An 18,545-nucleotide genomic window follows, 5' to 3' on the forward strand; every position below is an offset into this window, starting at 1 on the left:
AAGACTTCTCTGTCTCTTAAACAAAACTTCAACCCCCTTAGATAGGATTTGCCTTCATTGCTCAGCAGACAGCCTTTGCAGTCTGCAGTCTCTAGCAATAGGAAAAAACCTTCTGATTTTGTTGAAACATCTCCATCGGCCTTACCCTCCTTCAACTCTCGATCTGGTTTTGGCATGGGTTTCTTTGCCAGGGACAGCCGGGGCCCATCCTCTGGTTCACTGCTAATACTTGATGGGACACTGAGGAGCAAGAGAGAAGAGGAACATCACTACTTTGGCCACAGGTCTCCAGTTCTGGGAATTGCACTGTTTTGAACCCTTTGAAAACCAATACATGAAAAAAACAGGCAAATTGGCACTTTGTACAAAAGTCACAACCATACAAGTAGAAGCCCTCACCCTGTCCTGTGGCAAACCGTGGTTTTGTGGTAATGGGAACAACAATTTCTACCAGAAAAGCGCAGACACCAACAAACCTGAACAGCATGACTTGCCTCATCGACCAAGTTCCCTCTAGACTATAGCTGGTTTTGAGGCACTCAGCTAAAATAAGGTGCTTGTGGGAATGTTTGTAATGGTAAGGTGCAAAGGGCCCTAATTCAACCATGACAGTGTTCTGGGGTGGATGGGCAGCACCCCCCAAGTGGCAGGCTGGTACCCCATCATGGGCACATCCCCTTCACCCCACTGTGAGGACTGGTGAAGCCATGGGCTCAGCTGGGGCGGGTGGTGTCTCACCTGTGCTCATCCTGGCGGGCGCCGTACCTGTTCCAGTAGTTCTGTGGGAAAAGAGAGAGGTCATGCTTCTTAATTTAATGCTCGAGCTGAAGCAAGGCAGCTACCTGCTCTGCCTCGCCCCCAGGGACATCAGCCAGCCTCTCTGGTATAGATCCATCCCACACAACTCTGGGCAATTGCCTGGGGTCACCAAATTGAAAATGTAACCCCAACCCAAACTGGCATCATATGGTGAGTACAGAGGAGCCCGGCTTGCCCAGCCTCCTCTGTCCCACCCCACCACCACAACAGTGGCTGAGATGCAGCCAGACACCATGGCAGGAGAGCTGGACTAGGCTGCGTCTGCTTCTCCTTTGCCCCAGGAACAGCTGCCTTCCTTGCTCTGCCATCACCATTTTCCCATAGGGAACAAACCAGGCCAAGACCCAGCTCCTGAGTCATCTACATGGGACTCGCTTTATACAAGAGGGGAGGGCCGAAGCTGGTCCTAAAGCTGTGAACTCCTAAGGGGCCTCTCCATAGCAGACCCAGGCATTACCGGCTCCGTGTAGGTGTATCCAAGGCCAGCCGCAGCCACCTGCAAGAGGTGAGACTCCAGCTTATGGCGCCGCAGCAGCATTTTTGCTTCCTGAAAAAAAAGAGGAAAAGGGGAGTAGTTGCTCATGTAGCTTTCACAAGACACCTGCAGTGCACCTCTGCTTCAAGAGGGGGTTTGCTTTTCACGCAACACCACAGGCTCCTATGGGGTAAGGGATGTTTGGGTCATGCCTTAGAGCAAGCCAGGACATGGGGCTAAGCCACTCACTATGTTACAGAAAGGGAGATGCTCAGCAACTCATTCGGGAAGCCTGAATCCCCAAAATACATGGCCATAGCTGGCAGGGAGTGCTGAGCACCTTGGAAAGCCTCTAAATATCTGGGCAAGAGGCTGGTCAAAGAAGCCAGGTTCAGGCTGGCGGAGCAGGGACGCTGGCTGGGCTATGCCTTGGTTCCCCATCTGCAACGTGGAGCCCATAGCCTGGCAGTGGGTGGGCTGGAGCATGGCAGCCTGGGACGCACTCAGGGCGCTTGGATGGGGACCACAAGGCACAGCCAGCTGGAAGTCAGCCATCACAGCGCTTTTTTTTTGAATGAAAAATTTGTAAACAAAACACTGAGTTGTAGAAAATTACTATGCAAAGCAAAAAAATCAAAATTTTTTTTACAGAAAACTTCAAAACACTGGAAACAATGAAATGTTTTTGTCAACTTCAGGTTTTTTCCTAGATTCACTTTGAGAGAAGAAATGATAATTGTTCTTGTTCTCTTTTTTATAATTTCTCTTTTCTTTTTTAGCATTTTACCAAATTTACCTGGAAATCAAGGAATTCCCAAGGGAATGGAAAATCCAATTCCTGCCTACCCTCTGCTTATGGCTCAAGGGGAATGAGCCTCTCAGCAGGGCTGTGATGGGATGGGAGGAACTTCTCTTCTGCATCATGAGAAAGGCAGCCCCAGGGCTGCAGATAAAGGCTGCCTGGACCAGAGAAGAAGCCTGTCCCACTGGGTGACTGAACTCATACTGTTTCGTTGTTTGACCCCAGCCTAACCCTGTGATAGCAAAGCTACTCCCCGCAGAACTGGCTGGCTTAGCACTGAACTCCAAGCTCAGTGACTTGAGAGTAACGTCGACATCCCAGCCTCCCCTTGGGAAAATATTTCTCAGCCCTCTCTTAACAGAGGTTGCCCTCTGCTCAGTGCTCTACTGCATTCCTCCTCCACATCTCCTCTGGAGCACTGAACGAGAGGAGGGTTTACGTTGTTGAGGTACTCAGTCACCGCCCTCCCTGACCCTGCTCGGGCTTTGCTAAGCTAAGTGCCCATTTAAAGAAAATCCAGCCCCCCAGCTTCTCCCCCACACCAGTGACTCTGGACTTGCCCCCTGACAATTAGCATCGCCAGCTAGTCCAGCATCTCCACATCTGTTTTCAAAGTGGTTCCACTGTGGGAAAGCTGCCAAGCTGCTTTTATTTCCCGCTGATGTTTTTGTTAAAGCCTCCCGCCAAGGGCTCTTAGGTGACACTCAGTCTCACCTTTCTGGGTTTGATGGTGTCTGGGTCCACTGTACCTTCCAAGAGGCCCTCGTAATAACCTGCGTTCTCCAAGACATCTTCATCGTCCGGGTGGAAGAGGAGGTAGGACTTGGCACACTCCAGGGCTTTTATGTAGTCACCAACTGGGAAGCAACACAAGAGTTGTCAGGGGGTGCAGAGGTGGTCACAGCCCCTCTGACAGTGCCAGGGGCTCACAGAGAGCACAGCGGGGCAGAGGGGAGCCTGCAGAGAGGGAGGGCACAGCCTGAGCTCTCCATCAGCTGAAGGGTGAGCCCAGCACTTTACAAGGCTCTTTTGATGCAACTTTGTGTTAACTTCTCCATTTCACTGGCAGGGAAACTGAGGCACAGAGACACAACTTCTCTGCAGTCATGCACAGGTCAGAAGGTATCCAAATTGGATCCAACTGGATGGGCAGGATGTAGATGCTGCCTGACAGCAAATGCCTCTCTTCTGTGCAGCATCTCTCATGGCTCTGGGGAGTTTTACCCACCACATTAAGCCTCTAATTGAGCAGAGGAATAAAAAAGCCTGTACACCACACACAAAATGCTGATGACTCCTCCAGCTTTCTTCCCATTTCATTGATGAATGAAGAAGCTTTAGGTTTGAGTAGCAATTTTGACCCTCACACATTCTGCCCTTTTCAGGAAAGAGCTCTTAGCACAAGCCTGAGATAGCAGAATTCTGCCTAGATTTTCTTTTATGAAACAGAACATAGAAAAATACCATACAGAACTACACAACTGGCAGTATTTTACAGCACTGTGAACTCCTGATATTTTGCAACATTTTGCCAACTTCTGCAACTTTACTGTGAATCCTGAAAGATTTGGTCATTAGCAAAAATTGGCATCATTGGGCTAACTTGTGTATCTGATATATAATAACTTAGAAAATGTATCAACTGGTTTCAGAAAATGTGAAACATATGAATCACCAGAACTTTAATATCAAAAGGCAAATGAAAGGACCCTAAAAAAGCATGATTTATTTGAATAATAATGTTTAAGCTAAAGGTTGGGCTTTTTAAACCCAACTGATGATTTAAAACACTTTGACAAAAATACTTAATTGCATTTTGGTCAACCTGACTTTTGAAGAGACAATTTCCAATGATGTCCTTTGCTTCCTGACTCAGACCATGACACTGCATCACTGTAGCACAGACATCATAAGGCAATATCCCGATTTCCACATGGAACAATTCAAACTTTTACAAAATGTAACAAAACTCAGCAAGCACTATGAGGAACAGAAAGACAGCCTTTACCTCTGTAATAGGCAAACTGCAAGTAGTCGTAATGGAGGGGAAGGAAATTTTCGATGGGCGAGATTCGGCCCGAACGCGTGGCGAGTTCCCGGACACAGTCATGTTTGCAGGCCAGGACTTGCATGTAGTGATCTGCCAAGAAAAGAGGGTGAAGACAGTCTGAACTGAGAAGGATGGTGATGGTGCTGAGATGAGGACAGACAGAGGTTAAATCTCCCCAACTGAAGGACACGCAACTCGCACTACTCTGGTCCAGCAGGTGAGACCTGCGCACCTGAAGAAAGAGCTCAAGCTCCTTCCCAAAGCCAATGGAGAGTTGCAGTCACATTTCTGCCCCCCTTGAGAAATGTCCTTCTCCTTCTGTTAACTGTAGAGGGAGCTTGAGCCTTTTGTGGGCAGGGAGCTGCTGCTTCTTCCAGGAAAGCCAGATGGGTGCAGGGATGTGCAGGTGGCAGGTAGATCTTCAACCCCAAGAGCCAAACCAAAGGTGAGGACACCCACAAAGCAAGCGGAGATGTAAAGACAGGGTGGCCACATATGCTGCCACGCAAAAGCCATCTCCATACTCCCTTCCTTCAGCTCATCTTTAATCCTCTCTGCTGCAAGAAAGCTCACGAGGGCACAGGGAAGTTTTGATAAGAGGGGTCGGTGCAGCTTCTCAAGCACGGCTGAGCGAGGCACCTGCACCACAAGCCTGAAAGGTCTAAGGTGCAAATATTGGCAGCAAAATCCCCATGTTTGCTGCTTCTCAAAGATGAGATATCTCCCAGGGAAATGCAAGCACGTGGTAAACATCTGCTGTTAGCAATGTTTCTTAATTGGTGGGAGTCCACAATATAGGCGTTGTATCAGCTGTACAATTTCGAAGCCAACGCTGACATCTGATTCCAGTTTGGAGCCTTTGCTGCAATGCACTTACAAATCTACTTTGCTTGCTCTGTCTCTGTACACTTTTAAAAACCTTAAGAAACAAACACAGGCTTGAAAAAAACATGTGTTCAGCTACCATAGCATTTCTCAGAGCTGCCAAAAAAACAGCCTGAGGAATTTGCAATGAAATCAAGTGGAAACTCAAAACAGCCCCTATTTGCTCTGGGCAGGTAGTCTGAGTAGTTATCTGATTTACCATACACATCCAGGGTATTACATTAAGGAGAACAAGAAGGAAAAGGACATAAATAATTTTGTTGTAATTTAAAACTATTTAAGCATCCTAGACCTGGAATAATCCATCACTGAGAAGCACTGCTTTTTCTTGGTACTGTCAAGGTGCCCTAGAAACAGACTATATAGACTGGAACCAATTCACTGAAATGCATCTGTCCCTGGAGTGGAGAGGTGAGAGTGTTTCAACCCCATGCAGCAGCACAGCAAAACAGCTTGGGATTGAAAAGAGAAATGAGTTTTGAAGTAACTTAAACTCTCTTTTCTTGGTGTATTAGTGTTCCCACTCTGCTGAAACATCTGGGGTCGAGCACCCTGGACCCAGGGGTAAACTCTGGATTATGCTGTCCTGTAAGGAACCACTTAGTTCCCTATAGCAATGAAGTAGCATTACATAGCTTATTTCCCTCCATGTGCCCTCACTTCCCTGTTTCTTTGGGTGCCTGAATGGCCATGGGGTTTGGAGTTGTTATTTTCAGGCATATCTGGCCAAGCCAAGTCTCAGCACTTGCACAGACCATCTGACTTGTTCTCACTCCCAGGTGACGTGCTGGGTTGAGGAGCACCAAACCATGACCACGTCTGCACTCTGCATGGTCCAGCACAGAAACATCTTCTCTACTCACTGGGGCTGCACTCGTCTTTCACAGCACAGAAACAACTTAACAAAGACCAAAACCTGTTTGATGAGCAGCAGCTTTCAATGAGAAGGAAGGTGGGTTTTCTTTGTCACTGAAGGCTGCTCTCTTGGAGGGCTTGATACGGCCCTTGGTGTCCTGGTTATGGTTTTAAAAGCAGGCATGATCAGCTGACAGTTACACTGGTATTAAGTCAGCCCTTACAACACTTCTCATACTTTTTGCATGGGTAAATAAACCCAACAAAGGCGGCTTCCCATCCGGTATGTTGGTGGTTTCTCATCTTGGTCATTTCAATTAGATTTCCTGTCTCGACACAAACAGCATTATGCAAAACCAAAAAACAATCTGCATCTGAATGGTTTTCTACACAAGAAGCAAAACTCCAGAGCTTGCTGCAACTCCAAAACCATGAGCAGATAAATAAGATTTCTGTTACCAAACAAACCTTAATTTATTGCTCTTCTTTCCCTTACAACTAATTAAATGTAATCTCATTTCTACTGAGAACGAACCATTTTAATCCCCTCTGGCTCAGAGCCATACATGCAAATCTGAAGATTACATAGCAATGTCCAATTCTCTCCAGAGATTTCAGTCAAGATCATAATTAGGTGGGTCTCCACTAATGACAAATCCATCCTTTTGGACAGGGAGGAAAGCTATGTTCTGAGCCTTTTTGGCAACTTTCTTGGCTATCTGGATCATGGCCAAGACGACTCTGCTGCTCTCTTCATATGCACTAAAAAACAGAAAAATATAAACAGAGGCCAGCAAAATCTAGATTCCAGGGAGGTATGTGAGACTGTGTACAGGGGGAAACCGAGACAGTTTATGTTAAAGCACCTACACTTCCAGCTGTTACAGAAAGCTGCAAATGCTCCACACATCTGGAAATGCAATTCTTCTAGCCCAGCTTCTATTCAGGACCAAAATGAGATGTTCTAGTTCCCTGTCCTCTGGATTTGCATTTTCTGGCCTTCCAAGTGCCTCCTGCAGTGTTACTCACCAGCAGCAGCGATGGAAGGGAAGACACTTCACCAAACCCAGACAAAGGTCCAAACTCAATAATTAAAAACATTACAGGGCCAAGGGTGAGAACTCTAAAGACACAAAAAGATCTCACCTGCAATAGCTTCGTAGAGACCAGCCTTATATTCCAGGTACTCGTGCTCCTCAAATCTCTGCGGTCCCTCACACATGATCTGGCAATCTTCATCCTCAGAGTAGTATCCTTTCAATGCACGCTCCAAGAAGTCAATGGCCAGCTTGTACTCCTCCTTGTCATAGTGCCTTACTCCGGCACTGTAGTCCTCCTGCAAAGCAGGTAGGCAGAAGACAAGACCATGAGCAGGCTACATTGCTCAGACCACAGCATCCTGCCCTTGCCAACTGCAGGTGCTTCTCAAAAGAAGGTACAAGTGGTCAGGGACAGAACAATCTCCCTGGGTAACTACCAGACATAAGCAGTTGTACCAAACCATGTTTAAACCATCAATGGACTTTTGGACCAGTGGAACCTCATAAACCGGCCTAAATGCTCTTCTGAACTTCTCAACACTTAGGGAATCCTCAGGGTCACTGCTGGATTATGCATTATGTGAAAAAACATTCCTTTTCTTGGTTTTCACTTTCCTACCCAACAACTACACTGAATGTCAAGGGAAAAGACTGCTCTTGACCCAAGCAGATCTGTCTTAGAATGGCACCTAATGAGCACCTCCATTAATTACACCAAACAACCACTCCTGCTTCCTTTTGTCTTGTAAAATCAGAAAGATGGGGTTGGCCCTGGCATTTTAGTTGGGTATTTGCTTTGGGGAGGTGGAAAAAGCTGTCACTCTCCTGCCTGCCACCCTGCACCCTCACCAGCACAGCCACTCATGTGCGTGTACCCTGCCCAGGTGGGAGAACCCAGCTCAAAAGAAACACACATAAGCCAAGATCGGTCTGTCAGTGCCCATGGAGGCATCCATCAAAGCTGACTGCTGGTGCGTGTTCACGGCTAGGGATGACCCCAGAGTTCCCTGAAGAGAGGGACTAGTTTGGGGCCGTAGCCATCAAACAAAGAGCAAAGAGTACCTTGAAAAATCAGGAACTGGCTTGCCTTAAAGAAGAGTGCTGAAAGGGAGTTTGTTTTGCTGTACTGTAATATGGATCAGCAGGAACCTCCCCATTCATAGATGATGCTCTCTTGGCCTCCTAAATCTCTTCTCTCCAGACTGCCTGACACTTAACCCGGGCACCTCTTTAGCTCAGACTCACCATGTGCTGCTTGGCCTCCCAGTCAATCAAGCTGACCTTCCCTGCCGTGGTCTTGTAGTTCTCGATGTCCTGCTGTATCTCCATGTGCTCAGGGTTTGCCATGAAGAAGGTGTGAGCTGCATTTGCTGCCTCCTCCAGCTTGTTCAGCTGTAACAAGATAAAAAAGACCAAGTGAGTTGATGATGTAGGACAATGAACACAACAGTATATGTTGCACCCTCTGATGCCTATACCTCTGACACCCTTTTGACACCACTGCACTGGGCAATGATGGGATAACCAAGGAAAACCTGAATGCAGAGGATGAAGAAAACAGCTGAGATGAGAGGAAAGCCCAATGCAAGGGAAATCGGAAGAGCTGGAGTTCCTGAGAGCCAGACAGGTCACTTTCTGCAACATGGTCTGTTGGTGATGGGGTCCAGCCTATTTTCCAGCTGCACATCCTCTCATCTCAGCTACTCCAACCCTCTGCTCAGCCCCAGGTGGAGAGATGCTCTCGTGAGATATGAGACAGAGAGAGGAAAGGAAAGCAGCTGCTGAGACCTCTCTCTACAAGCCTTGGAGCCTGAGCTATCTGCAGGCTAAGGGCTTCTGCCTGTAAATGGATACTTGGGATCATGTATCAAGCTCAGTTGCATATAGCTGCAAAAGGCCAGACTCTGCTGATAGTGGCAGAGATATAAAGAGGAGTTTATCTTGGTATATCAAGTTAGTTTGGATTTAAAGATTCAGAACTAACACCAGACATTAGTTTCACACTGGAGAAAGCCTCATAAACAAACATAAATGCTAGTGCTAAACACACCCACAGCAGCTGCTGGGAGCTCAGTGAGCTGGACAGATGTTCAGGTGAAACATATGCATGGCCTAGCAGGAGAGAGGCCACTTCCATGGCTAATGCACTCGCTTCTGAAAGCAAGCCAACACCACTGAGTACCAGCAAGGTGCAGAGTCAGGTCCCTGGGATACATTTGCAGTCAGCAGGTTCACCGCAGCTTGTTAGCCAGGACCAGGCTAATGCTAGCCCTTGCAAGGCTGTGTCCAAGTGTTCTTGATAGCGAAGCCCACATTGAACCCTGCACCACTACTGCTAGGCTCCTCCTGAGGCACTGGAGCCAGTGAGCTCAGGCATGTCTATGCTGTGCTGCCGTCACGGTACGGCAGCTCACCTTCAGAAACCTGCAGATGTACCCACCAGACAACCTGACCGGCAGATGACAAGAACTGAAAAAGAGACCTGCAGAGAAGCATGAGCTTCACACCCTGTTATCCTACACCTGGAGCAGGGCAGAGAGGCCACGTGAGGTGAGGTGAGGCCATGGCTGCCCTCAAGACCCTGCTCATTCCTGGGAGACAACAGCAGCTTCCTTGGGGCTCCTTAACACTGCATGCACTTCATGAATATCAACTATAGCTTGCCTTTCAGCCAAGCCATGAGAAATGCCCAAAACCTCTTCCAGTGAGCTCCCATGAGCTGCCCAGAACCCTGCATTTCTTGGGGGCTCAGAGAGGGAATACAGACATCACCAGCCAGGCATATAATACCTAGGTTCATCTCTGACATACAACTATCTTCAGAAATGTGGCTGAATTGTCAATGGCCTGAGCAGTCATCTCATCAGCAGGTTGCTTGTTACCTCCGCAGAAGTGTTTGCAACCATCTTTAAAATTCAAACACACATCTGATAACACATGAACTCCTGTTGAGCCAACTGGGATTGACCTCTGAGTGAAATCATGGGGCCTTCTCCTTGAGGGATGCCCCTGTGCATGTATATCCTACGGCAATTTTGCATGCACAGCTTGTGAAAGCTTTGTGGTGAAATACTAAGGGAAAAAATGCAAAGGATTTGCTCAGGGCATGTGGCTGCAGCGGTAGCATGGCAAAAAGTCCTTTTTCACACTGAACACTGCTCTAAGCAGGAATAGCTGGAGTGGGGCAGAGCAACAGGTTCGATTCAGCTACACAAGGAGAGTCCCCCTGGAAGCACCAAGCCCACACCAAATCACTCGGCAAATCTGCTCCTATTTGGAAAGTGGAGCTGTCTGCCAGCATTAATAAAATACCCCAGTTGTTTAACTAGCAGAATGATGCCTCCTTTCCTACTGCACGTAAAGTTTGGCAAGACTTGGGAAAATACAGAATGAAGACATGCATTATTTTTGCAAACTAACCTTCTCTAAGGGCAGCGTGGCGGGAGTGTGTTTTGGCTGTGAAGGAAGCAGCCACTGACCTTTGAATCTCCACTCTCAAACACAATTTCCAAGTGGCAAATATTAAAAAATTACTGTAACAGGTTTCCTGTGGCTTTTTCTCAAAACAAGGTGGAATTAGGAAGTGCAGCAAGCTGCTGAAAACAATTTTTGCATTAAAAAAAGGACAGTGATTGGGAGTCCAGATTAAAGGTCAGAGAGGTGGGGAAGATACGAAGCACAGCAGGACACACACCGAGGCTCCTGGCATGAGGTGAATCCCCCAGAGAAGCACCCAGTGCATTCATCTGGGCTGTTTAGATTAGGATGAGTGCAAATGCAGTCTACAGAGCAAACAAGGGGGCTATACCATGAGTCAAACTGGTGGCAACTGGAGCCATCACGGCTGTTGACAATCACTGGCTGAGCTTGTCAGGGATGCCTGGGTGATTCTGATAGGGAGACACTGAATGGGAGCAGACCTCCAAATCTACCGGGGGATTTGTGAAATTGGCACTTTTATATAAGACGAGCTGTTCCAGACACACTCTCACATTGCTTGCTGGAGCATGGAGACGTTTTGAAAGCAGGTGCCTGGATACTTGAAGACCTTTTGAAGGAAAAGCCCAGCCATCGCCACAGGGCCAGACCCACGCCAGGCAGGCGCTCTCCTAAACCTCCTCCACTGCTCTACAGCTCCAGCACAGCCAAAATTGCTTGTGTGGTTCCCAGAAAGGCCAGGGCAGAGCTGCCTGAAGCAGCACGCGTGAATACCTCCAAAAGGAAGATGAAAGCTCCAGTCAGATGGCATCTCAGCCCGCTCCCCAGATCTGCCTTTTGAACACCAAAGCACCGCTGTGCTGCTATGCCCACAGAAATGTAAAAAATTTCCCTTGTGTAAACTTCAGAAGTTTTTCAGGATTAGCTCTGTGCTGACAACATATGCAGGGAAGCCAGCTTTTACTGCAAAAACAACATCTATTCCAGTCCTTTGCTTGGAGTTTTCCTAAGGACACCACTCTCCAGAATAATCCCTTGGCTTCCCAAAGGCGAGCAAAATGACTGTAAGAAATTTTTATCCAGGACAGCACAAAAAAAAAAACCCAACCCCTTCACTGTATAAATTTTTGTTTTAAAAGAGCGACATTTCTATTCAGAAACATGCATCCCATCCTGAAAAAGCTTGTCTCGACATAATCCCACCCTGCAAAAGCTCATCGCAGCTGGACAGCATCTGATACAGGATAAAGGACTGACCAGAGCATCTCACGATGGGAGTTTTCAGGTTATGCTGAGTGTAGGTAGGACTGCTGCTGCATCCGGTAATTAGAGGTCGAAATGGGACAAGAGATTTGTTGGAGACTCATGAGCTGCTGTATTAAGCCACTATTTGAGCTGTTCAGAAGAACTGCATTCTTCCACACCACAGCACAGATTTCTATTCACAGACAGTATTCTGTCTATGCAGACTTAAAAAGGACCAAATGCATCTCAGCAAGGGAACTGGTGACTCGAGACGCAAGATGCAATAGTATATTGTAAAATGTTCTTTCTTCCTTTGGTTCTAGCTCCTTATCAGAAAGCTGTCAAAAACTGTCACAGATCCTAGGATGGGCTTAGTTCTTCCTGGATAAAATCCACCCCTGTGAGATAGGAAGAGTCTGATTTCTACACACATCAAAAAAATCCCTTTCCCACCCTTGCAATAAGCCTCATACTGTGTCTAGGCTCTTCACAGCAGAGATGACCTTTGGAGTTTGTTAAGTGGACTCAAAGCAGAACATTTCAACTCAACACTTTCCAATTTATCATGTCTCATATTTGTCTTAGAAATATTCAAGTAATACAAGGAAGCCAACAGCTGCTAAGTTTTGGGGAGTTTTTAAGTGGATGTGTGTATATAAAAGCAAATTCCTAACTGGTAAGACACGTTCAGAGTCTAGCACTGACATTAATTATGAAACACTCTGGGGAAACTTTTGCCAAAACACTCTGAATTCACAAGGAGCAGGATATTTTGGTGTTTAAAGGTCTGGGCTGGGACTCAGGACACCTGGACTCAGTTCCTGGCCCTGTCGCAATCTCACTGTGCAACCATTGGAAAAAACCATTTTGTTTTCTGCCTGATTTTCCATTGTTCTAAATGAGTAACAATAAAAATAATAGCATTTCTCCTACAGGGTAATCATTTTGTTTATTTAGATGACAAGCAACTCTGGGACCATAAGCATATGCAAGCATGCAACACAAGGGGATTTTGATCTTTGTACAACCATCACTGAATGAAAATCTGCAAGGAAAAAATGACAACTGTAGAACCACAACCTTAGTATGGGCTTTAAGGTCTGTCACTCCACTGGAATGAAACTGCTGGACTATCACTGCAGCTTTGCACCGAACCCTATGTATTTCAGCCACGAAATCAAAACACCAGCATTGAGGGAGGCCCAGGAACACCCTGGGGACAACCATTTTGATCTTACCATGCCAACAGCCAGAGCCAAGAAGGGGAAAGCACATTTTAGTGCTTCTGGGTTTTGATGCTGAAAAAGGTATTTTTCCTTATTCAAACATTAGGAGTGTTGCACTGCACAGAAAAATGGGAAAATTATTTTGTGCTGGTTTTGGCTGGGATAGAGTTAATTTTCTTCGTAGTAGCTAGTATGGGGCTATGTTTTGGGTTTGTGCTGAAAACAGTGTTGATAACACAGGGATGTTTTAGTTATTGCTGAGCAGTGCTTACACAGAGTCGAGGCCTATTCTGCTCCTCACGCCACCCCACCAGCGAGGAGGCTGGGGGTGCACAACCAGTTGGGAGGAGACACAGCTGGGACAACTGACCCCAACTGACCCCAGGGATATCCCAGACCATATGGCATCATACTCAGCATAGAAAGCTGGGGGAAGAAGAAATAAGGGGGGGGGGGGGGGAGGGGACATTCAGAGTGATGGCATTTGTCTTCCCAAGTAACTGTTACATGTGATGGAATTCTGCTTTCCAGGAGATGGCTGAACACCTGCCTGCAATGGGAACTGGTGAATTAATTCCTTGTTTTGCTTTGCCTGTGTGCGTGGCTTTTGTTTTACCTATTAAACTGTCTTGATCTCAACCCACAATGCCTCTTCCACTTCATTATGATATAACCAAGACCTCAGACAATTTTTCACAATGAGTTCCCATTTCATTGAACATATTACCAGATATTGGCAACTGTCATGCATTCTGAGTGACTGTCATAATCCAACCTGTTTCTATATTAAGGTATTTTCAGCACATAAGACATAGTTTGAATCAAAACTTCTTTTTTGGGAGGGAAAGAGAAGTCAGGCTTATACAGTGGAAAATGTGTCAGATCCCTCAAAACCTCAGCATTTCTTGCCATGCCAAGACTGGACCTACCTGCACATAACCTCAATTAATTGCTGAGTGCATGAGTTTGGCATGAAGCTTGACAGAAAAATTTTCAAACCATTTGGATGACCTAGAAAATAAAGTCTCAAATCTCCCAAACAACTCCTGGTTTGCTGAATAGATACTGGTTTTTTAAACTTTTCCATAGCTCCACTGCTGCTGTGTTGTATCAAAGGCTTAGTGCACTGGGCTCTGCAGAGGAGGGAGGCTCTGGAGTCGGTAAGCACAGATAAAAAGTGAAATAAAAGGTTCAGTGTCATGAAGGATTAATCTCGTTGTGTCTACGCAGAGCTTACTGCCTGGGCGAGTAGAAGCAAGTAGCAGTGAGATGGCTATAAATAGCACGTGACCTTGTCTCCACTGTTTTATTATCCAGAGAGGTTAATCAGGAAATTTTCCCTCTGCTGATGGGATAGCACATTTGCAGAAAGATGCCTGAGCTGTCTGCAACCCACAATGGCACCCATTGTCCCTGCAGAAACACTAAAATTAGAGAGCAAGGCAAGCATATGGGCAGAAAAGGGCCTTAGTCAAGTGTAGGGAATAGGTACCAAGTGACAAAGATGTGAAGCAGCCTTTGTGTTCATCAACACACCATCTCCTGCTCTCCATAGAGTTCACCAGTTTCATCTCTTCCAACTCAAGATAAATAGGGCTGGTCCCCATCCTTGCTGCTACTGTGATGGGGGCCAGTAGTGATGCCTTCCTGGAGGCTTCACATGCATCTTTTCAGAGGTCTTCTCCATTTTCAAAATGCAGACAATCTCCAATGTGCTTTGGACGGTTCCTTTCAAACCACCCGACCGTGGCTCGCTGTGTACTGCTGCTCACCAGTCATTCTGGTAGACCCAAATCCAAAACAGAACAAATGTGGAGAATTGGCATGGGCAAAACTTCTCATGAGAAAGGACACTTAGGAAGGGTTTGGGGGTTTTTGTTATTCCAACAGTAATTTTTTAGTACAGAGACATATGCAGATTGGTAGGTACATGGTCAAAAAAGCTGACTAGACATTGAATTAGTCTCCAGAAAGTGGCAGATACTTGGAAATTTAAAACCAAACTGAACAAACCACTTCAATATTCTTCATGGAACAAATTCTTTCAATTAACCGAGACAGAAATCAGATTTCCTAATGAATCTCTCACTTGAGCCATGCTGGCAGTATTTTACCTAAGTGTACACGTGTATGTGCCAAGTGCACTGACTGCATTCCCCTGCCTGAAAAGGCCATTTTGCATTGAGAAAGCAAATTAGACTGAGACACTTCCTTCCATCCCTCTCTGACATGCTCCTCTTAAACTGTTCCCAGGCAGGTAACAGTGAAGATTTTCACACATTTCTGGCTGTGCATTATATGCTTCAGTGCACACGTGGTGTAACAAATACTGCACAAGGAGCAGGGCACTACTCACAGCAAGGGACTTGCAAAACCACTTCCCAGCAGGGAGGACCCTTCCCACATAAATCTCAAACATACTGAGGCATCACAGGATTTATCTGCAGAGCAAGCAGTGGGAAATGTGTTTGTGTTTATTGAACCTTCAATCTGACTGATTGTGAAAAACACTGAGCCAGATTTTGTCCTGTGTAAACACTCAGTTCTGTCTAACATGCACTGATGACAGCTAAGTTATGTGTGAAACAGTATTTCCAACAAGGAAAAATTCCTAGAATATGCAGTGTGGGCTCTCCTGGCAAAAGCAAAACCCCTAGAACTGGGTTTTTAAAGCTTGGGCAAGAAACCCCTTGTAGGTGACAGCCGAGATCATAGACAGGAGCTGGCGGTCCATGGATTTCAGCACACTACTCTACAAAAGAAGTCACTTCTATCAGCTGATAATGCCAGTTGTCCCTTTCCCTCCAGCCACAGGCATAAAACCTTGCTGCCAACACAGGATGGCCGTGCCACAGTCAGTGGTGCGAAACACTCTGCACCCTGGACCATGGGCTCTGAGCTGCTCCTCCAGAAGCTGTGTCTGGCTAGAAATGGGCTCTTTCTCTATTTTTAAGGATGCCAGCATAATCTGAAAGCTAAGTAAGAGCTTCCCTTTTAATTTTCACTGGAAAAGGTGGGATGTATTCAGCCCTCAGGAATCTGTGCTTGAGGCTCCTACACCCCAGAGTTTTCCTCGGTCAGGTAATTAGAGACGAGCCAGTGGCCCTCAGAGATGAGTAGTATAAGAGAAGTAATACACCTACAGACTAATGGCAACAAGCAGTGTTAGATAGTAAAATGTGGGGGGCATAAAGCCAGCCAGGCTTTCTAGAGTGGAGGTTTTCTCAAGCATGTCTTTCCTCCTGTTGTTACAGCATCCCCGTGGCAGTCCCAGTCATTGCACACCTGGGAAAGTATCAGTCAAAGATTAGCCCGTGCATTTTAAGCTAATGAAATCGAGCAGTTGGGAACAGGCAGTACTGACTATCCCCTCCTCACAGACCACCAGCAAGAGTCCTGTGGGCCACAGCCTGTTAGACAAATAATGAGCTTTCATCTGATATACTGACTGATAATAGACTGAGAGGCAGGTGGTCCCCTGCAGAGTGTCTTGGAAATACCTGGGAGGAGAGAGAGGAATCTTGTTAAACCCATCCGCAAGGAGTGAGGGAGCCCTTTGCCCCTGAAGGGAGGAAGGTCAAGGCTGGAATGCTTCAATCTGATTAATGCTAAAACTGATCTCACGCTTTTAGGGGAAAAACAGAACAAAACAAACTTGGCAGGCAGTTAAAAGAGCTGGGGGGTGCATCATATAAGTGTTGAGTCACAGAAGGAAGCAGACAGGGCACTCTCTCCAGCAGCAGAGATGCCACGGGAACGTAACAATATTCTACATTTCCACAAAGTATTCCAGCCTTAGGAATCTGAAGGCATTTGATTTGGGCCAGAAACAAAGCAAACTCATCCATGATGAAAAGAACTGAAGCAAAGTGATGACACAGAGACAGAACGGGGAATGCGTGGGAGAGGATCACTGCACAGTGCTTTTGCAGACAGTCTTACGGTGTCTAAGATCCCAACACAAATATAATCCACAACGCAGTCATCGGCACAGAAACAACAGTGTCTATTCAAAGGAGGATGAAGGCCAAAGCACGCTGCAGCACATCTCTATCAGAAGACTTCCCATCAGTAAAGGATTTAATTAAAACAATGGCAACACGTGACCTCCTCTCCCAATGAGGGGATGACAGTTATACTCTTGTGACTGAATTGATTAACAAATACTACAGAAGCTATAGTGAATAACCTGGGGGCTGTGTGTGACAGGCAGATGCCATCCATGAGCCTACAAGAATAAGGCAAAGCAGCTTATTCTGGCAAACTTTTGGATATCAGTACTTCTGGCTGGAAAGGATTGATGGCATTTCTCCAGTATGCTTGCAAGAATGCAACAATGCAAGCTGGAGACTGGATCCAAAATTAGCAGAACTGTCACATATTCTCTGTTTTCCAGATTCTGCATTTTTCCTGCTTTTATGTATCTTCCCTCTCTGAGACCCATAAAGCAGCAGCATTACTGTTTAGATGTGAATTTTCTCTAGCATCCCGCCTCCATGGTCATTGCAACTAGTCAAGCCACACTGGTTGGTAACATCAGGCTCTGGGGCAGACTCCTAACCAAGCTGTCTCCACGTTGGTATCTCTATAGAAATAATTACTAAAACACTTAGGAAAAACACAACAGAAAAATCTGAGACAAACAGAAAAATTCTTAGAGCAGAAACTTTCCTCCCTTTCCAGGGTTTAGCAGTGGCTCAGCACCTTTTAAAAGAGTCAGACATGATGAGCTGTTGAATGCCCTTCAGGAGCCAGTTTCCTGTGAAAATACATATGCTTGTCTGCTGTTACTCAACATGATCCAAACAGCTACGCGTGCCCCTAGAAAACACCTTTCTGAGAGGATGCATGGATTACTCATGACCATTCTGGAGCCAGAAAGCCACACTGATCTGGTGATAAAATGATACTCCTTTTTTGCTGCCCTTTTCTGACATAAAAAGAGTTTTGTCAAATGGCATATCTAAGCCCTGTCCCAAGCCTGAAGACTGCATCTCCTTACCTTTCCCTTGAAGAAGGTACTGACTGACTGACAGTGATTATGGTCAGTTTATTTTATTAACACCAGAGCTTTTGTTTGAAAAGCAGAGTGCACTGCCCTGAGGGTGGGCTGCAAACAGAACCATGCTCTCTGAGAAAGAGGTTGTTATCTCCCTCTGCCCTGAGTCACAATGGGACAGCAGAGGAAAAAGCAAACAAACCATAAATCCCAAGGGGAAAACAGACTCATAACATATGCATCATCCCCTCACCCAAAACCCTTTACAGTCTTCAAGGAAATGGTTTTAATTACCATGTTTTTTCCAGACACAATGTTTCTGGAATACCTTTTCCAGAGCTCAAGTCATAAACCAGTGGATCACAACTAGCACCTGCTGAATGCTTGGAAACCATTGTGATGGTGATGGACATTAGGGCACTGCAGACCTGCTTAAATAAATCATCAGCTCACCATTCCAATTCAACAAGCATTTTGCAAAGACTAAAGAAGTTCTGTAAATCAGGGGTGGGCTCTGCTCACCATGAGAGGACCTGACTGATACCAAGGGGAAGCAAACTGAGCTTATGCCTTAGGTGACTTTGGAGAAAACTGCCATCTTTGAAAAGAAACTTCTGTGCTGATCTGAGAGATTCACCACTCCTGGGCCAGCATCGAGGCACTGCATTGGAAGCAAAGCTTGCAGAGAAAGGGAGAAACAACAAGGAGAGA

General features: G+C 46.2%; 1 protein-coding gene across 5 annotated transcripts in view; it reads right to left on the reverse strand.

The window, feature by feature from the left end:
• P3H2 (prolyl 3-hydroxylase 2) overlaps positions 1-18,545 on the reverse strand; it is a 75,124-nt gene that overhangs the window by 8,784 nt on the left and 47,795 nt on the right. For all 5 annotated transcript variants that reach the window (XM_074877391.1, XM_074877394.1, XM_074877393.1 and 2 more), the window contains 7 exons: positions 8,172-8,318; positions 7,033-7,222; positions 4,105-4,236; positions 2,811-2,953; positions 1,277-1,366; positions 739-779; positions 146-240 (listed from right to left, as the gene is read on the reverse strand). In XM_074877391.1, the coding sequence (XP_074733492.1) occupies positions 146-240; positions 739-779; positions 1,277-1,366; positions 2,811-2,953; positions 4,105-4,236; positions 7,033-7,222; positions 8,172-8,318 (838 nt within the window). The remainder of the gene's footprint in view (positions 1-145; positions 241-738; positions 780-1,276; positions 1,367-2,810; positions 2,954-4,104; positions 4,237-7,032; positions 7,223-8,171; positions 8,319-18,545) is intronic.

This window comes from Strix uralensis, chromosome 9 (genome assembly GCF_047716275.1).
Source record: "Strix uralensis isolate ZFMK-TIS-50842 chromosome 9, bStrUra1, whole genome shotgun sequence".
Taxonomy (NCBI): Eukaryota; Metazoa; Chordata; class Aves; order Strigiformes; family Strigidae; genus Strix; species Strix uralensis.